Raw genomic sequence first — 24,070 nt, 5'->3', positions numbered from 1 at the left:
TTGTTATTAAGTTTGTGAATCAATTTATCATGCTGCTTACATGTTGCATAAGGCATTTGTGTCTTTTCTCTCAGTCACCACTAGAGGAGTTCAGCTTAAAAATCAGTGAATTCACTGTGGCTGACAAGCTTTCCTGGAATAGAATCATTATAGATTTTCCTATTCCTTCTTTGAAATCTTATTTATTTTGAAACCAGCAGTATTTACCAATGAATTAGAGGAATGAAAAAAACAAGAAATCCCTTAACTTTTCAAAGTGTGTTTAAAATATCCATCACCTCCCCTAAGTCCATAACAAGTGTTTCTAGCTATCCCCACCATGATGGATATTTAAGTGACTTTATTGCAGCGCAGTTGCAATGAGTCTCCTTAATTAGGTCAACAAAACTTCCATTGAGTTTACATAGTTGTTGGCCCTTCACCCACTTAGATAGGTTGTCTTCTCTCACCAGAGCCTTTTTTTATTTCCTGCAACCACTTGTTCCTATCATGAGGCTAAGAAAACATGAAAATCTCCTGTATCAAAAACCATAACTTCATCTGAAGAACAAACAAGAAGGGAATGGAGTGGAGAGGCAGGGAATATTAAGTTTCTTCTGAAGTTGGCTGCCAGATTATCATAAGACTCAGTGTTTGCAGGTTCTGTCCTCACAGGCTAGTGCCTATTTTCATGGTTCATCTAAGGGATAAAGACAGAAAGACACTGAGCTGCAGCCTCAAACACTGTGCTTTTCTCTTTCCTAATTGAAATGTTCTTTAGTGAGATTCATTGTTTGAATGTTTCAGATTTCACAAGTTTCAACTCTTCATATTTGTATATTCTATTCCAACCTCTCTGTGAATTGTTATTGTTGCAGTGAACTGTGGGTTTCACCCAGTTTATAAATCTTTGAACTAGAAAACATAAAGAGGCAAAAATACAAAATAGCATAAATGAATGCTTGACTTGCATTAAGAAAAGCACTGTTAGAAGTGATATGTTTCCAGATGAGTTAATAAATATTTTAGATGACTGTTCAACAATTAAAGCTTGACCTGGAGAGACTGATGGAATGGTTATGGAAACATCAGTGGTGGCTTTTCTTTTAACTGTTTTCTTCTAGTCTTTTCGTCTTCCGGGACAGAATGGAAGAGGAATTTCTTATTAGATTATTAAAGCATAATTTTTAAGACATAGGCTCTTGGGTGGTGATACTCCTATTAGATAAACATGAGCGTCGGACCTGAGAGGATTTCCAATGTGTAGGTATATGTTCCGGCCTCTCTTTGGTAGAGGCTGCGTGTTGACGTTTGTGTTGTGTAAGTGTGAGACGTAGTTGGGAAATGTTTCTTCAGAAGGACCTAGGGCTCTAGCAGTAAAAGGATTTTTATTTACGTACCTAATTAAGGCCTTGTTTGCAAAGCAGTGATTCTTTCCATCTTTGTTTTTTCTGGTTGTCTTAAATCCACAGGAGCATAAGATTGGTCAGTTCATATATTGCTAGCGTGAGTGTTTATTTTTGGTTGTCTGGGGCTGAGGAGTGGCGAAGGGCAAAAAAGAGGTGTGAGCGAGCAGAACTCAAAGCTCTCACTCTGAGTTGTCTTGATTGCAAATTCAGAGGCAAACTCAAGAAGAGGCTAAACTTGTCTTAAAGCCGAGGAATTTGTCTTGAAGTGACATAAAACCAGATGCAATTGGAATCTTCACTACAAATAGGGTTTCAGGAATTCTGATGGTAATTCAAGTAGTAATTTTGAATTGGTATATCAGATTTCCCAGATGATAAGAGATGCAATCTTGGATTAGGTGGCTAAATTTTCTGCATTTTAAGACTGATCTAGTTGTGTATTTCATATTTTAGGCTGATAGGTTAATTCAATTTTACAAATTTCTATTATCAGAAGTTATTTGAAAGTTGCTTTATCCTTTCTACAAAGCTTAGACTGCAAACAAATTGTCAATATCTTGAATTTGCTTTCCTCACTGTAATTTTAATTTCGTAAAATACCGTTATATCCAAGTAGAGTATTTTTAAGAACTCTTACTTATGAAAAATATGTAAACTGGAGTGAAAGTGTATAACATTATGGTTTGAGGCTACATTTTAAAAGCTATATTTATATATATGTGGTCAAATTTTCTGTTGTCAGTAGAAAAAACGGTAATCTAATTTTATTGTTGTTTACATTCTGCACATGATTTCGTTTCTGGAAGATGAAGGGACATTGTGAGTAAAGGGGTTTCTAAGTGACACTTTTAGAGTCTGTCTGTAGCCACAGAATTGGCCGCTTTTAAATTGTTCTTTAGCAAAAGCTGTGAAAGCATGAAAACTATAACTTGTTAGGATTTAATATTTGCGTATACAGTGTATGAGAATAATTTTCACATGCCTATTGGTAGTTAATGAAAATAATAGCTAATTTTTAAGAATAACTTATTATCAGTCACTAAGCTGACCATTCTCTCTGATTCATTTCATTAGTCTTCAGAAAATCCTTTGAGATCGCCAACATAGTGGTTGAGACACTGGGTTTGAATCCCAGCTCCGTTTGCTGGCTGTGTGAGCTCAGGCACGTTAACTTCTGTGTGGCTTAGTCTCCTCATCTGTACAGTGGGGATAACATCAGGTCTTACATCAGGCTTGCTGTGAGGATGATAAGTAAAACTTGTAACACACTAGGAACTTACTAAGTGCTCTATGAATTTCTAGACCATGTGTAAATAATAGCCCCTTCCAGAGTACCATTATCGTTTCAGGTACAATAAAACTGAGTCTTGGAAAGTTAAATGCCAAGTTGAAAGACACACGATTTGTAATTGGTACCACTGGTATCTGACATGGTATTTGAATCAAGTTCTGTTTGAGTCCAGAGCCTGGGTTTTCAAATCACTGTATCACTCTAGGGAGAGAATACATGATTCCACCATCTGCCAATACCTTTTCTAATACCTTCGTACTAAACATTGGTACCTCCACTGTCCTCATGACTGGAGAACACTGTTCTCTAGCAAACAGCAGAGCTGTAAAAGGACCAATGGCAAAGGCTTTGATGACAAAAGGACTTCATTATAAGGACAACTCCCCAGGGTAGTCATACTCTGGTTTTTAAGTTCTTTTGTGCATGAGTGTGTGAGATTTCTTCCTTGTGTCATGTGCACATAGCATATTGCATCAATAGGTTAACTTCTAGGGGATTGTCTCTTACTAGTTTTCATTTTCAAAGCTTTAGACTTAATTATAATTCCACCAGCCGTCCATCTATGTTAAGCCTCTCTGGGATCAAACGGAGTTGGGAAGTCATCTCTGCTTTTCATTATAATAGTCATTATTATATGCACATTTGGATTGAAGCAGTATTACTGTGAAATTTTAAAAGTGGTTGCAGTTTTGCTACTGCTCAAGAGTAAGTCTTTTCGGCCTCAGAAAATATTTTGAAGTGGGTGATAAATTTGGTCACATTTCTCTTGACTTTAAGAACCAGGTTATAGTAACCAAGCAAAACTCAAAGAAGAAGCTTGAATGGCATTTGTTGGGGCTCCATAGGAAGAGCAGTTACCAAAGCCATGAGTTGGGAACATGCGTGCTACATCCTAGGAACAGGAGGAGAGAGAATGACAGGGAGTGGAAGAGGTCAAGTGGGAGGAAGAGAGGGGTGGCATGTGTAGGGCTTGCAGGTTGGCAAACATACTCTAGCCAATTATATATCACTAACTATCTTTCATAGTAATAATAGGAACTATAACACTGCCTGAAACTAGGCTCAGAGTTTCTAGAGGGCCAGGCTTCTTGATAAACTAATGACTCCATGTGGACGGTTTTCATCTACTCCCAGTATCAATAGTTCAGAGAATTATGGTTCTGGGGCACCTCTCCCCTAGCTGGGCCAGAACTTTCATTGGAACAGAAATATGTATAACTTCCTAAGGACATCCTATCTCTGGGAGAAACTTTGGTTTCCCCCAGAGGGATGTGCAAACCTTTAGCGAGTGCCAGTATTTAGGCCAATCCTTATCCCTTTGGTCATGAATTCCCTGATTTAAGTAATTCCTAATTTCTTAGGATGCCCAAGGATGTTTTGGGGTGAGCAGTATATAGATAAAAGTGGTGTGTATGTGTGTGTGTGCGTGCACGCGTGCACGCTTATTCTCACCTTGCTTACTTGGCATAAGGTCCAAGAATAATTCATTCTCTTCTTTTTGCCTCCAAACTCACAATATAATAGAAAGAATATATACATAATTGCAAATTTTCTATTTTTCCCTTTTCACGTTGGGTAGGAAAAAGTCATCTGTCACATAGCCATCCTCAAAGACTGCTAAATATTGCCTTTACTAAAAGAGAACATACATTTTGAGAAGCTAATTGAGGATTTACGTTAAGCTTTAGGGCACCCAAGTAGTTTATAACTAAAAGCTTACTATGATTATGTACAAGGTAGTTTGCTGGTTTTGCAGGTTTTTCAGTTCTATTTCATGCCTCCAGTGTTCCATTACACTGAAAAAGTTGGGTGAACTCTACCAAACACATTCCAAGGATGTATTTTATTTTATTTTATTTTATTTATTTATTTTAATTAATTAATTTATTTTTGGCTGCGTTGGGTCTTCATTGCTGTGCGTGGGCTTTCTCTAGTCGCAGTGAGCGGGAGCTACTCTTCCTTGTGGTGAGCAGGCTTTTCATTGTGGTGGCTTCTCTTGTTGCGGAACACGGGCTCTAGGCGCGCGGGCTTCAGTAGTTGTGGCTCGCGTGCTCTAGAGCGCAGGCTCAGTAGTTGTGGCTCACGGGCTTAGTTGCTCCGCGGCATGTGGGATCTTCCTGGGTCAGGGCTCGAACCCGTGTCTCCTGCATTGGCAGGCAGATTCTTAACCACTGAGCCACCAGGGAAGCCCCCAAGGATGTATTTTAAAGTGCTCCCTGTAATATACAACAGAGACAGTTTTTCTTTCATAAAATTAATCTAAATCAAAATCTAAAATACTTCCCTGTTTTATCACTGCATCTATTACCGATAAGGGGAATTTTGTGTGGGGAGAATACTGTTTTAGCAAAACAAGGACTAGGAGCTGAATAGACAGAGTTCTTACTACCTAAGCAAGTCTTTTATTCCCTCCACCGACCTTATTTCCTTTTATCCTGAAAAAAGTTAGGGTAGCTTTTCTGCACCTCATTTTACAGAGTTTAAGTGATTGTTCTATGCTTCCACAGCATATTATCTGTGTTGGAAAAGAGATTCAAAGGTGTGTCAGGCTAATTTTAAAGCCTGCATCCTTTACACTCAAAAAAAAAAAAGGACTTCCTAATAGCCTAAAAACTTAGCACTTACTGAAATACTTAACCTGCCTTAAGAAGTTTTTATGTTACTTTATCTAAGATTATTACCCGTTGAAGGAACTACAGCTTCCATTTATATGTGTATTTCACCTAGTAGAGGCTCAAGGGTCCCTAAGGCAGGGATAAGTCTGTTCACTATCGTGTCCTTAGCAGCTGGCAGAAGGCTTGGCCCTGATTAAGCAGTCAACAAATATTGGTTATTGCATATTACTAAGTAAATAATGCAGGTGAAGGATTCCAAGAGAAGGCTCACTGACTTTATTTACAAAGCATTAACAGATTCAATAAGTAGCTAAAGCCCATTTTGCAAATTTTTGAAAATGATCATTGCACAGACCAATTCCTACAGTAGCCATAGGCCGTCCATCCAGAGAATATCTGCAGTCAACCTTGCTGCTGAGTTTGAATTTGCTCCATAGTAACTAACTTGCATTTGATATGTACTAATTAACTGTTTTATAAATGGGAACTTCAACTTGGACTCAGTGTTATTTAGCAACGATGAATTAACTTTCACATAGTCCGAGAAACAGCTGAATGATAAAAAGATCAAGCAGTTAGCACACTTAGGTTTAGTATCCTTACATAGATGGTAAGGAGTCATGACTGGAGGTTTAAGGGGAAAAATTGCAGGAGCAAGGATGTATACACACTGCAGTGAAAAGAATATACATATCATATAAGAATATATATCGTATTATATATCCACTATTTCCTTGTTAATTCAAGAAATAGTTATTAAGTAATTGTGTCTAGAAATTTACCAAATACCATTCTTGCCAAGGAGAAGTTCATGGTCTACTGTGATTTGCAGACCAATAATCAGATGACCACCATACTTGATGCTCAGGGCTGTATTCTCCAGAGGAAGAGGGACACCTAATCATGACTGAGGTGATCTAAGGATGGTTTCTGCACACTGGTAATGCTTAAACTGAATCTTGAAGGAGAGGTAGAAAACCTCTGGATGCCAAGCCAGAAAGGCAGAAAGGGAGGCCATGCATTATTCAGCTGTAGCAAAGCCATCCCTAATCCCGGGGGCTGTGTTTGTGTGTTGGAGGGGTGGGGCGGGGGGGTTGGTGAGAGACATGGCAGCCAGATGATGAATGGCCTTATGTACCAGGTTCAGGAGTTTGGATTCAATCCTGAAGGAACTGGGTGACCTGAAGGCTTGCAAACAGGAGAGTGATGTGATAGAGTCTGTGTCTTGGAAATACACTTAGGTAGTACTTTGAAATGCTATTCAATAGGTGGTAGGTGGGGAGAAAAGACTCCAGGTGAGAAGTTACGAGGGCATTTTAATCTAAAATCATGTACTTATTTATATATTTTTATTTCTTTCAGCACAAATTTCTATCTGATACTTGCCTTAAGGAAAGCAGAGAATGGATAATATTAAAAATATATCAGAGCAGTATTGCATGATCGTGAGAGGGTGGATTTTGCAGTCAGACTAACCTGGGCTTGAAATGTCAGTTTAGGGCTTCCCTGGTCGCGCAGTGGTTGAGAGTCCACCTGCCGATGCAGGGGACACGGGTTCGTGCCCCGGTCCGGGAAGATCCCACATGCCGCGGGGTGGCTGGGCCCGTAAGCCATGGCCGCGGAGCTTGCGCGTCCGGAGCCTGTGCTCCACAATGGGAGCGGCCACAGCAGTGAGAGGCCCGCGTACAGCAAAAAAAAAAAAAAAAAAAAAAAAATCAGTTTAGCTATTTACTAACAATGTAACGGACATGTGGGTTTTGAGAGACACCAGGGGGTTGGGGGAAGGCCTGGAAGCCAGGATACTAGCCCTGCCCCTTACCAGTTAGCAAGTGTGATGCCCTATATCTCTGCTTCCTGGTCTGTAAAATGAAGAGAATAATAGTACTGACCTGTAGGGGTGTGAGGATAGTTAAATGAGTGGGTAAAGCACTTACAACAGTCTGACTCCTAGGAAATACTTACTATCCGTTGGCTGTTTTTGTTGTTACTGTTATTATCATATATGATCTCCGAGCCTCTGCTTTCCCCACTGTAAAATGGGGGTTGTACCTTTTTCACTGGGTGTGTTTCACCCAGTAGAGGCTCAAGGTTCCTTAAAGGCAGGGACAGACCTAAAATGCTAAGCACAGTCACTGCCATGCCACATGCCCAAAGAGTAGCAGCTATTAGTAAAGACTAATTCATGTTATATGTTTTTAAGCAAACATATGGCTACTGCATACTGGCTGGCTACTGCAGTGTTTCCATGGAAAGAGAAGATGTTTCCTTCCCTTGTGAGATCTGCACATCTCTTAATAGCCTTTGCAGGTACTTTGAGTACCTGTGGTACTCAATAAGTACCTTCTCAATTAATACACAGTGAGGGTAGTAGGATTTAGTTCTGGGTGCTCCTGTGATTCGGTGAAGAATGGGAAAAGGTATGATCTGAGATGTAAATTTGGTAGGTTGATTACATTGTAGGCAAGTAAACCATTGTTCCAGATTGATATGATTGAGGTTATGAACCCAAGCCAGTTCATCTGCTTCCAATCTTCATACACCAGTTTATTTTACCAACCGCTAATTTGCAACATACAGTGGTACACTTTTGTTCAATGCCCTGCTCTTCTGGGACTTTCCTATTGCTGTGCCCTTCACTGATTGTTCAGATCTCCATCAGAGGAATGATTAAGGATGATAAAACCCTAATTGGACAACGTTTGGTTTTTCAGTGGTTTCATAAAAGGTATAGTAATCAAAGAAATTTGAAACCTAATTGTGTGACCTTAGGCTAGTTTTTAAACATCTTTAAGCTGCAGTTTCCTCATCTTTCAAATGTGACAATTATAATAAATATCTCATGATGTTGCCATGAGAAGCAAATAAGCTGTTGCTTATAAAGTGCTTAGCACAATGCCTGGCATGTGGTAAATGCTCAATATATATAAGCTATTTTTAAAGTGACTACTCTTCCACATGAAAATTCTATGTAAGTATTGCCTATGCCATAAATTGAGACTGTTATGTTGCTAACTCAATTCTTAAAATTGGAACAACCTTTTCAGACCGTTGTGCCATGTTCCCATTCTTATAACACACTAAAAATGTTTAGATCCCACTTTGGCATCTAAATGTAGGTATCTGTTCAACGTCATCAAATGGCACATTTAAGATTTGTGTGTTTCATTATGTATATTTTACTTAAAAGAAAAAAGGACCATAAACAAATATGAACTCTAATGATATGAGTGCTGAAGTGTTTTGGGGAACTATATTATGTCTGCAGCTTATTTTTAATGCATGTAGAATAAGATGGTTTTATGAGGAATAGATGTGGAAAAGTAAATAGATTAAAATGTTAATGGTGAAATCCTGGTGGTAGGTTTCTGGCTGTTCAGTGTATAGTTCTTTCAGCTTTTCAGTATGTAGGAAAATTTTTGTAATAAAATATTGATGAAAAAAGTGAACCTCAGATCCTTAAAGTGTCCTAGGAAGGAAACATTTATTTAGTTTTCACTGTGTACAAAGCACTCTGCCAGGTTCTAGCACATATACAATGAAGTATGACACTACCTCTGCCTTTAAAAGCTCACAGTCTGGTTGGGGGAGATACGACTCTTTAAAAAATTTGGCAAAAACTGAAAGGTCATGTTGTGTCAATTAAATTATGAAGGCAGAGATTTCCAGTCTGTGGCTTAGAGATCCCCAGGAGTTGCAGAGCTAGTACTGAAAGTCAGCAAATTCTGTGCAAAGAGCTCTGTCCGAAGGATGAGGAAATTAATAGGTCACATACATCTTTAACTCTTTTTCACGTATGGACGTTCTGTTATATTTATGAAAATATAAATTTTCTTGTCCGAAAATTCACAGTAGGTTTTTGTCATCAGGTACTTTCTCAATCAACAGATTAAAAATAGGCTATCACTTGGGTTCTGAAATGTTTTGGTGTTAGAAAGAGGGCTTCATTCTCAAGAAGGTTAGAAGCCACTGATCCAAACAAAAGTGCTCTCAGAGTTCAGAGAAAAGAGCTCTTCAGCTTGCTGAGGTCTGGCCAGGCTTCAAGAAGGAGATGGAATCTGAGCTGAGTGTTTGGGAAATGGGTAGAATTTGAATAGGTTGAGAAGGGATGGAATGCATTCTAAATGAGGGACCAATGCGAACAAAGGTAGGATCGTTTGGGAGACTGGGAGGAGACCAGTTGAGCTGAAGAGGAACTGATAGTAGATAAAGTTGGAAGGATCATCTAGAGCCAAACTAGGAGGTGGAGGACCCTGAATACTAGGCTAAGGAATTTGGACTTCACCCTGGAGCCAGTAGAGAAGCCGCTGAATATTTTGAGTGAGGGATTGATATGGTGCAAGTGTTTTGGGTATGAATCTGGCAGCAATTTCAAGGATAGATTGGATTGAGGCAGAGATGTGCGGCAAAATGGAGGCTCATCTGATCTGCCAAGATTTCGTGTGTTAGAAACCTGAGCTTGTGTGGCAAGAATGAGAATTGCCAAAAAAAAAAAAAAGAAAAAAAAAAAGAAAGTGAAATCGCAGGAGACATTTTGATGGAGCAGCCATCACTTACCAAGTATCACTTCTTTTACCAAAAAAAGTCAACGAGTCCAGACCTCGACATAAATCATTGCACAGTGCTACTCCAATATGCTGTACTTTCTGTGAATAATGAGTTTTGAAACTGAATAACATTTCTTGTTGGCGATGTGTACCCTTAAGTTCAAGTTTAGTCTATGTATGTTGATTTGGTTTTCATAAGGTTGTATTGCTATTTTGTAGAGTTAATATTTTTCTACTCTCTTTTAAGAAAAAGAGGATGACCTTAAATTTTTAGAGGAATAATAATCATATTCCAGATTGTGATACCTAGTTTTCCAAATGGGTATTAACCAAAGGTAGATATATAAACTTTTAGATAAAGAAGAAAGAGTTGGGTGGCTGCTTGTAATTATTAATTCAATTATATGTCTAAAATAAGATATATAAAATATATAAATTTGGGAATATTGCTATCTTGCACTTTCATATTTCATGTAATAATTTTATTCTGTTTACATATGCATTTGGTATCCCTTGATGCCACTTTTTGAGTCATTTGACACATTTTTTAAAAACATACATTTCCGTGCTTCGCTGGTGACACAGTGGTTGAGAGTCTGCCTGCCAGTGCAGGGGACACGGGTTCATGCCCCGGTCCGGGAAGATCCCACATGCTGCAGAGCGGCTGGGCCCGTGAGCCATGGCCGCTGAGCCTGCACGTCCGGAGCCTGTGCTCCGCAACGGGAGAGGCCACAACAGTGAGAGGCCCGCGTACGGCAAAAAAACAAAAAAATATATACATTGCCACTTTGGCCTCATGATTTGAGCAGTCATTAAATCTGTGAGTGATACTATCATTGAATCCAAACTATAACCTAATATTATTATGGTTATACTTTTGTCTTATAGATTATTTGTCATCTGTACAGCATAATTGTATCTCTTTAAAGGGCTTTTTAAGGCTTACTTACAGCAATATCTAACATTTGTCTTGGGCTGGTCATGCCCCACAAATTACTATTAAATCTTTGTGACTTATTTACCTCTCTTTTTACTGATTCAGGAAGGCTTCTCTCTAAACATACAAAAATTCCAATGATTGATATTCCTTTATGCGAATGTATCTTCTCCAAAGAGTACTTTGCTCAAAATAACATGAGGGGCATGTGTCCTGTAAGTGAGAGGCTTTACAAGAACCTGCACATACATTGACAGAGTGATAATTGGGGAAGAATAAAATGTAATCTTCTGTTTGATCATACACAGTGTGTTTAATTGCCTTATGCAATATGCCTAGTGGTATGAAGTCAGTTGTAATCCGTTTTTTAAAGTCAGTTGTACATTTTTACCTTCATCCATTCCTTCAGTGAATATTGTGTTCCAGCTATGTGTCAAGCATGGTGCTATGTTCTGTAGAGATATAAAAAGCTGGAGTTCCTATCAGGAAGAAATTTATAATATATTCAAACGGATAAGACTGTGAAATGTAAAATGAGGTTGAGTAGGATCTGTGTTCTAAATGAGGTACAAGCTCAAGGAAAAGAAGAAGCACCCCCGAGTAGTAGATCAGGCAAGACTTCACACAGCAGGTGGGACGGGAATTTGTAGAACATTTAATGTCAGAAGGAAAGGCACTAGCCATACTGTGGATTTGAGGAAGCATTAAACATTCAGTAGACCAGTTTGGTTTAAATGTTGACTGTATATATGGACATGTGGTTCTTTGTCTGTAAAAGGGAGATAATAAGTGTCACATAGGAAAGTTAGGACAATTAGATGTGACCTTATATTTTGTAATATTCTTATATTCTTGTAAGTTAGCGTTTGTTATACAAGTGTAAAATGTGTATGGAAGAACTGGCAAGGAAAGGAAAAAATAAAAGTATAAGAAGCTTGGTCTTAGAGTATAGAGGGCCTTATGAATATGATAAAGGAATGGTAACTTAATTTGGGAGAAAATGGAGAGCCTGCTCTTAGACCTCAGAGCCAGGAGTGACTCGCTCAAATCTCGGCTAAGGAAAGATAAGTATCTCTGCTCGAAATAGAGTAGAGACTGAAAAGCAAATTGGTCAGCTTTTCCAAGAGAAGAGGTATAAGGTAATTGAGTTAGTGGCTGTGAAATTAGGGGGGGAAATGGTTGTAAAGATTAGAATGGTAGAAATGATGGACTTGGCAATGGAGTGTGAGGGAAGAGTTGCTGGGAGGAATCAGGGTGAAAAGGAAACTTTCAGTCTAGGTGGCCTGACCGTTATAAAGGGATAGGATGAGGAGTTTGCGTTTGAGCAGGTTGATTTGACCTTGATCCAGGCAAGGGCCTTGCATAATTGGGATGTGAGGATTGGTCCCCGTGAAAAAGTTGTGCATGTGGATAGAGATTTGCGAGTTGTCTACATGAAAGAGGTTTTTTTTTTCATTGTGGAGAGACATAACTGTGAGGGACAATTTAGATAAATGAGGAGGTAGAATTATAGAACCACAGAGTAGGCAAAGGAAGACAATCCTGAGAAAAAGACATATACAGGTTAAAAAAGGAAAACACTGCTGTGTTGTGTTGGTCAATGATGAGAAAAGTGTCAGAGGAAGGCCCACTCCACAGAAGAATTAAGGAAAATCAGGATGGAAAAAGTTTGCATCAGGCAATTAGGAATATCCTTTTAGTAAAATAGTAGCTATAAAGGGACGATACAAAGGATTAAAGAGAGAGTAGATATTAAGGATTTGAAGGCAGATTTTCAGAAAACTTAGTGATGAAAGAAGGGAGAGAAGTAGATCATTCTTGAGAGAAGTTTTTTTAAAATCAGGGCAGACCTGCCTTATTTATTTATGTATTTATTGGATTTTTAAAAAAAATTTTATTGGAGTATAGTTGATTTGCAATGTTGTGTTAGTTTCAGGTGTACAGCAAAGCAAATCAGTTATACATATATCCACTCTTTTTTAGATTCTTTTCCTGTATAGGTCATTACAGAATATTGAGTAGAGTTCCCTGTGCTATATAGTAGGTCCTTATTAGTTATCTATTATATATATATATATATATATGTCAATCTCAATCTCTTAATGTATCCCTCTCCTCTCTTTCCCCCTGGTAACCATAAGTTTGTTTTCTGCATCTGTGACTCAGTTTCTGGTTTGTAAATAAGTTCATTTTTACCCTTTTTTTAGATTCCACATATAAGCAATATCATATGATACTTGTCTTTCTCTTTCTGACTTCACTCAGTATGACAATCTCCATGTTGCTGCAAATGGCATTATTTTGTTCCTTTTTTATGGCTGAGTTATATTCCGTTGTATATATATCCCACATCTTTATCCATTCCTCTGTTGATGGACATTTAGGTTGCTTCCATGTCCTGGCTATTGTAAGTAGTGCTGCTGCCTGTTTTTAAAGTTAGGGGAAGTAGAAGGAAGTAGTCCCTCGAGATGGAACGATTGAAGATGTTGAGGCCAAACAATCAAATATTGGAGCGTTGTTGCAAAGAAGGTATGGACGTGGTGCAAGAATAAAGGTGTAAAATTTAAACCCTGCTAGAGGAAAGAAAACCTCTATTGAGATTCATCAGTGGGAAAATGGAAAATATTGTAGAAAGATCATTGAAAGATTTAATGCAGCTTCTACATTCTTTATAAAATAGTTGGTGAGGACATGTGCTAAAGAGGATGGGGAATAAGGTGCGGTTTGGAGTTTTGAGTAAAGTGGAAAAGACTTGATGGAAACTTTCAGGCAGAAGAAATGGAAAGGTGGGATTGTCAGGCAACAGGATGACTCAAAAGAATACAGAAAGCATACATTTTAGTGGATTCAGTTAGCGGGTGAATTGTGCTCAGCCAGCCAGAACAGAGCCAAAGAGTGAACAGTAAGAGATTGCCAATCCTGAGAATGGAGCTTGGCAAAAAAGATGCTTGGAAAAATGAGGTGACACATGGGATTCTAGGGTGGGAGTTCTGGGTTCCAGACTGGGCTGGTGGGGTTGGAGTGGGAGAATGGTTAGGGGTTTAGAAAGACGGGTTATTCTGAGGAGCATTAAGAGCTAGTCCAGCAGAAGTGAGCAAATGAAAAAGGTAAAAGGCGGTGTTATTTAGAGGCAGTGCAGTTCTAGGAAGTGGTGTAGCTGAAGTATTTAATTACCAAAGTGGAATGAAAGTAAATCTCATTGAAATAGAAGAGAGAAAGGAATCATAAAGAGTAGTAGAGGGATAGTGAACAGAGTTTGTAAAGTCCTGGAGCATTGAAGTAGGAAACAAAATAGAGAGGAAGACCAAGCGTGTGCCAAGCAAAGGCAAGCTGTACTGTCACAGTGAGAAGAAAAGTTATGAGATGAGCTTAGATACTTCCTGGGGAGGATCTACGGCTTACCCAGGCTGGTGCCTTTGCTGCAATCCTGGGCAAATTCTTTTTTTTTTTTTCTTTTAAGAAGATGTTGGGAGTAGGAGTTTAATTAATTAATTTATTTTTGCTGCGTTGGGTCTTCGTTTCTGTGCGAGGATTTTCTCTAGTTGTGGCAAGCGGGGGCCACTCTTCATCACGGTGTGCGGGCCTCTCACTACCGCGGCCTCTCTTGTTGTGGAGCACAGGCTCCAGACGCGCAGATTCAGTAGTTGTGGCTCACGGGCCTAGTTGCTCTGCGGCATGTGGGACCCTCCCAGACCCGGGCTCGAACCCATGTCCCCTGCATTAGCAGGCAGATTCTCAGCCACTGCGCCACCAGGGAAACCCCTGGGCAAATTCTTAACACAGAGGCCGGCTCCCAGTCCATCAGGCACAGCTGTCCTCTGGGGAAGAACGTGCTTTAACTGCCCTCTTAATTTATAGTGAGAAATATAACTAATCAAATGGACTGGGTACTTATCTCCTCGGATCAGCCTATCATCTTCCTGGAGATTATGTGACTGCAACATTCAGATTATAATGAGAAGTTGCTTGATGAGCAAGGAATCATGGTATGATGGGTTCGTTGGATGATCTTTATAGCTAAAGTCCCCAAGCTCCAGTGATCTGATAGCTCTGTCTCCAGTTAAATTTATGGTGAACAAAGACAGGGTTCTCTTTTCCATGGGCCACTAAGCAGTGCTGGAGAGAAATGCCCACATTTTCTCCTGGAATCCTCTATCACAATTGCCATGTTCACCATCCTCCCACTAGCCTGTTTCTTCAGAAAGATTGTAATGACTGAGGTATATGTTTTCTTTTTTTTTTAAATTTTAATATAATTTTTAAAGGTTACTTTCCATTTACAGTTATTACAAAATATTGGCTATATTCCTCATGTTGCACAATACATCCTTGAGCCTATCTTATACCTAGTTGTTTGTATCTCCCACTTACCACTCCTATATTGCCCCTCCCCCCCAATGGTACCCACTAGTTTGTTCTCTATATCTGTAAATCTGCTTCTTTTTTGATATATTCATTAGTTTGTTGTATTTTTTAGATTCCATATATAAGTGATATAGTATTTGTCTTTCTCCAACTTATTTCACTTAGCATAATGTCCTCCAAGTCCATCCATGTTGCTGCAAATGGCAAAATTTTATTCTTTTTTACGACTGAGTAACATTCTATTGTGTGTGTGTGTAAATATATATATATATATATATATATATATACACACACACACACACACACATATCACATCTTCTTTATCCATTCATCCATTGATGGACTCTTAGGTTACTTCCATATCTTGGCAATTATAAATAATGCTGCTGTGAACATTGGGGTGCATGATCTTTTCAAATTAGTGTTTTCATTTTTTTCGGGTACATACCCAGGAGTGGAATTGCTGGATCATATAGTAGTTCTATTTTTAGTTTTTTGAGAAACCTCCATACTGTTTTCCACAGTGGCTGCACCAATTTATATTCCCACCAACAGTCTACAAGGGTTCCCTTTTCTCTACATCTTCTCCAATGTTTGTTATTTGTGTTCTTTTTGATGATAGCCATTCTGACAGGTGTGAGGTGATATCTCATTGTGGTTTTGACTTGCATTTCCCTGATGATTAGCAGTGTTGAGCATCTTCATGTGCTTGTTGGTCATCTGCATTTCCTCTTTGGAAAAATGTCTAGTTCTCCTGACCATTTTTTTAAATTTAAATATAGTTGATTTACAATGTTGTGTTAGTTTCTGCTGTACAGAAAAGTGATTCAGTTATACATATATACGTATTCTTTGTCATATTCATTTCCCTTATGGTTTATTACAGGATATTGAATATAGTACCTTGTGCTATGCAGTAGGACCTTGTTGTTTATCTATTTTATATATATAGTAGGAAGTGGATGGACCTAGAGTCTGTCATACAGAGTGAAGTAAGTCAGAAAGAGAAAAACAAATACCGTACGCTAACGCACATATATGGAATCTAAAAAAACAGTACTGATGAACCTAATAGCAGGGCAGGAATAAAGACACAGATGTAGAGAACGGACTTGAGGACACAATGGGGGAAGGGGAAGCTGGGATGAAGTGAGAGAGTAGCACTGATATATATACACTACCAAGTGTAAAATCGATGGCTAGTGGGAAGCTGCTGCATAGCACAGGGAGATCAGCTTGATGCTTTGTGAGGATCTAGAGGGGTGGGATAGGGAAGGTGGGAGGGAGGCTCAAGAGGGAGGGGATATGGGGATATATGTATACATATAGCTGATTCACTTTGTTGTACAGCAGAAACTAACACAACACTGTAAAGCAATTATACTCCAATAAAGATATAAAAATAAAAAAATTTTAAAATGGTACCTAATTAAACTAAAAAGCTTTTGCACGCCAAAGGAAGCCACTGACAAAATGAAGACAACCTACTGAATGGGAGAAAATATTTGCAAATGATATGACCCATAAGGGATTAATAGCCAACATATATAAACAGCTCATACAACTCAACATCAAAAAAACAAACAACCCGAGGGAGGGAGATGCATGAGGGAAGGGATGTGGGAACAGATGTATATGTATGACTGATTCACTTTGTTATAAAGCAGAAACTAATAAAAAAAAAAAAAAATGCAAAACCCCCCCCCAAAAAAAAAAAAAAACAACCCAATTAAAAAATGGGCAGAAGAATTTGCAGCAATATGGATGGACCTAGAGATTATCATACTAAGTGAAGTAAGTCAGAAAGAGACAAATACCATATGATATCACTTACACGTGGAATCTAAAATATGACACAGATGAACTTATTTACAAAACAAAAGCAGACTCACAGACATAGAAAACAAACTTATGGTTACCAAAGCGGAAAGGGAGATGGAGGAGAGGGATAAATTAGGACTCTGGGATTAGCAGATATGTTTACTTAATATAATCATGATTTAATCCTTCCTCTTGAGTTACCGCCAAGTTACCTTGATTTGATTTTGGCTGTCCTGAGGCAGTTGCCCTAATGGTTGATCTTAGACAAGTCACTTAGCTTTAGATTCTTCTAATGTACTTTTCAAAGGGTAAGCTTAACTTTAATGTGAAGTTTGTAACAGATTCTGTCCCAGAAGAAACACTTTGATTTCTCATAATTACTTTAATAAAGATACTCTAATGATAGAAGTAACTATAAAAACATGGCCTCTGGACCTAGCACAGTGCTGAATGGTTTATAAGCATTTATCTTTTTAATCTTCTCGTGAGTATGTTATCCCCACTTATAGAGAAGGAAGCTGAGGCACACAGAAGTTGAGTAATTTTTCCAGGTTCATACTGTTAATAGCAACGCTAGATTGAACTTCAACTGATAATCCCAAAGCTAGTGCTTTTAACTCTTTATTCCTTCCTTTATTCATTCATTCATTTATTTATTATATATTTTAACTCTATTCCCTGTTGCTCCCTGGTACTATTTCCCAGGAGAAAGGCATTCAGGGTAGGTAGGTATAATACTGCTGCTACTAATGATGATGATAAATGTAGTTTCAGTTCCTTATTTGTATCAGGTACTTTACATACGTTTTTATGGATCCTTATTTCATTTCTGTAATATAGGTATTTTCTTTGCTTGTGATGAGAACTTTCAAGATGCACCCTTCTAGCAACTTTCCGATATGCAGGACTATGTTATTGCCTGTAGCCCCCACGCTGTGCACGACATCCCCGTGGCTTGTTTAGTTTATAACTGGAAGTTTGTACTACGTGACCCCCTTCACCTATCTCACCCACCCACAACACTCCTCTGGCGACCACCAATCTGTTCTTTGTATCTATGAGTGTCTGTTCTCTTTATGAGTTTTGCTTTGTTTGTTCATTTATTTTGTTCTGTAGATTCCACATATAAGTGAAATCGTATGGCATCTTTCTCTTCTGACTTGTTTCACTTAGCATAATACCCTCAAGGTCTATCCATGGTGTCACAAATAGAAAGATTTTATTTGTTTTATGGCTGAGTAGTATTCCATTGTGTGTGTGTGTGTGTGTATCACTGTAGATATTACTTTTAAAATATTTTATGAGATAATTAAGGTTGAAGAGATCATATAACTTTTACAAAGTCTTATAGCAGGTAGCTGGATTATTTGCCTCCAAAACCAAAGTGCAAAGAAATTGATAGATGGAAGTTTGTGGCACTTCTGGAGGGTAGCAAGTTGCCCAGTATAACTCAGGCCTAAAGTACATGGACAGGTGAAGCTGTTGAAGGGATCAGGGAGATTAAAGGGGTAAAGGAGAATTTCTGAATATTTTTAAAGGATGAGTAGGTCCTTAAGTATCAGATGGAAGACTGGAAATCTGGAGTGGTAGGAAAAAGAGAGACTCTTGAGTGGTGGCAAAAGAGACTAAAAGTTGCTATTTTCTGATAGACTGAAGTCATGTAATGCAGGAAACAGTATGGCAGAGATAAAAGAATCCTACCATTATTTAGAGGAGAACAGGTCACTCAGATTTTTCTTTTCAGATAAATAGCTCAGATGGGATCATTGTTCTCAGACATGACAGCATTTTAAATCTCTCAAACTTAAAAAAAAATTCAGTATGTTGTGTTTTTAAATTCAAAGCTTTAGAAAGGTGCTCTATTATATCACCTATGACATATTTATAAATGTCATGGCGCTAGTGAGGATGGGTAAAGTTCTGGTGGCCAGAGATTATTCTTTTTAACTTTCTGCTGGGTGTATGCTTGGCAACCACAAAGCCAGCAGTGGTCTCTGTTTATTTGGCTTTCATTCAGAAACTATTTTCCATCACAATAAATCACCAGTCTCTTTAGCATCAGGTGGCTGGTGATCACAGGTTCAATTACAGTACCTGATAAAATCACGAATATCCTGGTAGTTCCTTTATATACTGCCTCTTCTCTTCAACAGTGAGCCTTTTAAAAACTTGGGTTCATCAGGAAAAGGGAGTCTTTATTCTTTAGTGTATAGATGAGTGTATTTGAACAATGGCAAAAAGCAATGGGCTGGGGGCCTAAAAGAAAAAGTATCCTCTTCGTTTCCTTCCTATTCTTTTTGCCTAGTTTTAATGGCATTGCAAGTATAATTGAATGCGCCTCTTGGGAGTGAAAGCTGTACTTGATTAAGCTAATTATGGAGAGTAGCTGGGGTAGGTCTTGGGGTACAGGAGTAGGAGTGGTTTGGCGTAGTCAAGCTTTCGTGAATTTTATAGTCCAGTCTACAGATTCATAGACCTTAGATTTGGCAAAGACTTAGAAGTCATCTGGGCTAACATCTCACACTGTAAATTTCTTCTTCACCATCTTTCCCAGGCAGACGGGTGGGCATGGACCTTCTGCTTGAGATCTTCCAGCAAGTTCACTAGCCTGGAAGTGTTAACGCTCTAGGAAGACAAGGACTGCAGGGGTTTTGCTTTGCACCATGTCCACAATGTGCCTTACTCTGTTGTCGAGTAGCTCTAATTATTGGGAAGTGCCACTTACTGCTATTTTTCAAGACTTGGAATAAAAAATATCCAACATGAAATCCCATTTCTGCCACTTACTGTGTAACTTTGGGCAATTTCCTAACCCCTCTGATTTCAGTTTTTGCCTGTGAAACAAGAAGATAGTACGTAACTAGTGAGTTTGTGTGTTGTGTTCTGAGACCTACTTGTAGGATTGTTTAAAGAGATTAATCAAAATGTCTACAAAGAATCTGACACATAGTAGGTACTCTGTAGGACCCATTCCCCTTGGGCCTAATTCTGATCTTTTTCTGGGTGTGTGGTATTTGATAGTGAGTTCAGATCCCGTGGTAATTTGTCCAGTATAGAGTGAAATAGAACCATTGTTTTTTATGTACAGGGCGTTATATGAGTTCTTTTTAAAGAGGTAAAATAAGGATGTGGACAACTGGCTATGAAACCGTGCACCAGCAGTGGTGTCCCTGCCTTCCTAAATCTGTAGCTATATAATGCTTATGAAGAGCAAAATCATTAGGTTTCCTGGAGGCGTGAAGAGAGGAGGGAAATACAGGCTTATATCAGAATTTATTAGCATCAACTAAGACTTCTAATCCGAAACAACTGGTGGAAAAGAGAAAATTTCAGTTACACTATTGTTTGGTCTACATTAAAACAATCAATTGAAGTGATTCCCTTTGGACTCACTGGTTTTATTTTTCAACTTGGTTTAGAGACAGTCTAAATAATTTTTTTTGAAACTATCTGCTGCAACTATTTATAATGTGAATTTTAGAACTACTCATTATGCACTCGTAAAAGATTTGAAGGCCCAAGAGGGTGAATTTGTCCTCTGCCTGATGTTTATAGGAGATTAGCAGTGTTGAGAGAAGGAAAAGCTTCATTTTCTCCATCATCCGTTCCCATTCCGGGATGTGTTTACTTGGTGAGAGAAGCCACCCCAAATATTCTCTTGTTAGGGCCTTCATTTTGGGAAACATGTTATTGATTTTTAAGTAGCCTCTAAAGTATTATTACACTCTTCTTGAAAACCTGTTAATAGGGATGTATAACTTCCACACAGTAGGCTAGGCAAATTCCAGTGGTAGAACTTCACTAGTATTATAAAGCAGAAACTAAAAAAAAAAAAAAAAAAAAACTTCGCTAGTAGTTTCTAGGGAAAACAATGATGCTATTTTTTTTTTAAGCTAAAACTAGGGAAAATAGGGTTCTGAGCTGTTCTGCCTTATCCGTAGGGATGCAATAATCCCCTCACTATATCAGTGCAGTAGATTTGCTTTGGAGAACCTATAGCATAAAGATCAATGTTTTTAGTTTACAGACCCAAGGGACTTTACTGAAGGTTATGCTTTCCACAGACTGTCTGCTATTGTTATTTTTAAATGGAAAATTTTATTTCTGCTTCATTTATATTTAGTGTGGTTTTGGTCCTAAGTGTACATCAGACCTTGATGAATTGTCATGGCTGGGTGGTAATAACAGTCCATTAAAATGAGCACTCTGTTTTTTTAGCCATGCTGGATAACTGAGAAAGTGTGTGTGCGCATGCACCTGTCCTTGAGCATCATGAAAGCTGGTGTTATTTCCCACTTCTTCAAGTCTTTCTCTTCTATCCTTTGGACTCTATTTGGCCGAATGGCTACAAACCCAAGGAAATAATTTCACATCCACATTATGTAAATTTTGAGACATAAGTTATTTATTTTAGTAAGCAATTTAGTAAACATTTAAGACAACAATGAATTGAACTAATTTTAAAGTGTTTCTATTAAAAGGTAACTTGCCACAATAGATTGTTTCCTTAGGAAGAAAAACTTAACATGGGAATTTCTTTAAAAAAGACTCTATTAGGAATATTAATCTGATTTATATTCAAATATGAAAAGATTGATTTTTAAATGATTTTCTTATAATTATTTTGAATGTTATATCTTCTCTACTGTGCCTTTATGAATATTAATTGGGTATATGATATATGTTGTTTATTTTTATAGTTAAAACAGAGCCAATGAGCAGCAGTGAAATAGTTTCAACAACAGCAGACGGGTCTTTAGACAATTTCTCAGGTTCAGGTAAGGAATAAATATTAGATTTTCACAGTAATATGAAACATTATTTTTCCTAGTTTACATATACAAGTATATGTGTGTATATGCATGTGTATGTGTATGTATGTGGATATCATCTGTGTAATACTGTATAGTTTTTCTCAGCATCACATATTTGCAATTCTGATGTTTTTGTTCGGTGTGATGAAGTGTTTGCTGAAAATGTTGGTATTCTGTAAAGGAGAAAAAAATCAAAAGGGGAATTGATCTCCATCTTCTCTAAATTATCTTTATTATGTTGATGGCTCCTTCCCTCTGTCTCTCATCTGTGTGATTTTTCTTTCTTTTTTAATAAATTTATTTATTTATGGCTGTGTTGGGTCGTCGCTGCCACATGTGGGCTTTCTTTGGTTGCAGGGAGCAGGGGCTACTCTTCGTTGCGGTGCACGGGCTTCTCACTGAGGTGGCTTCTCTTGTTGTGGAGCACGAGCTCCAGGCGCACAGGCTTAGTAGCTGTGGCTCGCGGGCTCTAGAGCGCAGGCTCAGTAGTTGTGGCGCACTTGCTTAGTTGCTCCGCGGCATGTGGGATCCTCCCAGACCAGGGCTCGAACCCGTGTCTCCTGCGTTGGCAGGCGGATTCTTAACCACTGTGCCACCAGGGAAGTCCCTATGTGATTTTTCTAATCATGCACAATTTGGCTTCTGATAGCCCCTAAACAGACTTGCCACGGCATCCTCCTAACTAACTGTCATGTCAACTAGAGATCAGACTTTGTCAAGCAACTTTAGATCCTTAATTAATTTTTTAATCTCTTTCATTTTGAGTAAAGCCTGCCTTCAACAAACAAAACATACACGTTTCACCTCCATGATGATGAAATTGCTGATAAGAAAGTGACTGTGATAATAAATTCACTGTGAGGATCTGATTGTATCTTTGCCAAATTACCCAGCTTGGACACTTTCAATTAAAACTCATTCTTATCAGAAGTAATTCTTCCATTTTTTAACCCTTTTCAAGTGATTGGCTGTGTTTATGAGTCCTCTCCATCGGAAATGCTATACTTTTGTAAGTTTGTGATTGATTTCATCTAGCTCTTGGGATCATTTCACATACACCCCAATTAGAAGGAGTTATAAACAGAAATAAAATGACATGCAGATGCACAACTTTTATGCTGATGATACCAGCTGGAGGCGATAAGGAGCTAACAACAGGTGTTACACCCATAGTTCTTTCATAAAGCGTTTACTAGAATTTGACTTATGTCAGGCAGTGTGCTTGGTGCTATTATGGATTCAAAGATGTATGAGAACGGTCCTGCCTTGCGACTTAATAGGGCGAAGTAATCACCAGGCCATCATAGTACAGCTGGATAATGCCGGAGGGAGGCCTGGGGACCCCTAAGAATACCTAGGAAGGACCCAACAGAGACTGAGTTGGGGTGGGGTGGTCAGGGAGGGTTTCCTGGAGAGGATGCCTGCACTCAGCCTTAAAGAATGTGTAGGAATAAAGCACACGTAGAATTGAGGATGGGGAAGCTGGACGGATGGAGTGTTCCGTGGGAGGAGACCAAGGCACGGGGGTGTGGAACTTGGAGGCACCACTGATGGTTCAGCATTCTTGGTGTGTCTGGTGTGAGCAGTGCGGGCTGTGCTGCACGGAGAGGAAGGGACCAGAGTCTAAACAGGCAGGTGTGTTCCACGTGGCATGTGTGTTTTATCCTGAGTGCCACGGGAGGCATCAGGTTGCGTGATCACTTTCCCTTATGGAATGACTCAGGCAGGATGGGAGGGGAGGCTGGGGAACTGAAGGGGAGAGAACAGTTAGGGGTTTTTGCAATCATTTTCACAAGAAATGATGAAGACCTGAGATAGGGTGCTGGCAATGGTTGTGAAAAGGTGATGGATTAAGATGTATTTATGAAATAGAATTTATGGTCATAGTGGCCAATGAGCATGGCGAGGATGAGTGAAGCAGAGAGAGAAGGGAGGAGTGAGGGAATCTGAGAGGTATGACTGAGGAAGAAAGGTGGTGGCTTCTGTTTGGGGCTTGTTAGTGGTGATTTAACACGCACCTGAAGATGTTGGAGCTCAGGAAAGATCTGGAATGGAAATTCTGAAAGTGTACAGAGAGTTGACGCTAGCAGGGTATAACAAGGTTGAAGACAGAACCCAGGGAAAACCAATACATAAGAGATGGGTAGAGGATAAGATGAAAGCACAGGTGATTGGGGGAGAAGAAAAAGAGTATTGAAATGGAAGTAAAGGAAGGCAGGAAAGAAACTTCAGGGAAGCACTTCTATATGATAGATTCATACACAGATTTTAAAAATGGTTTTTTAAAAAATCTTA

General features: G+C 38.8%; 1 protein-coding gene across 9 annotated transcripts in view; it reads left to right on the top strand.

Annotated features, from left to right (window-relative positions):
* The window catches only part of EYA1 (EYA transcriptional coactivator and phosphatase 1), a gene marked incomplete at both ends in the record, with an annotated part of 324,574 nt that overhangs the window by 171,013 nt on the left and 129,491 nt on the right, over positions 1-24,070 (top strand). For all 9 annotated transcript variants that reach the window (XM_079722297.1, XM_079722296.1, XM_079722292.1 and 6 more), the window contains one exon: positions 21,662-21,739. In XM_079722297.1, coding sequence (XP_079578423.1) covers positions 21,662-21,739 — 78 coding nt within the window. The remainder of the gene's footprint in view (positions 1-21,661; positions 21,740-24,070) is intronic.

This window comes from Hyperoodon ampullatus, assembly GCF_949752795.1.
Source record: "Hyperoodon ampullatus genome assembly, chromosome: 17".
Taxonomy (NCBI): domain Eukaryota; kingdom Metazoa; phylum Chordata; class Mammalia; order Artiodactyla; family Ziphiidae; genus Hyperoodon; species Hyperoodon ampullatus.
Note: the sequence above shows the minus strand (reverse complement) of the source record. Positions and strands in the feature narration are given on the sequence as shown.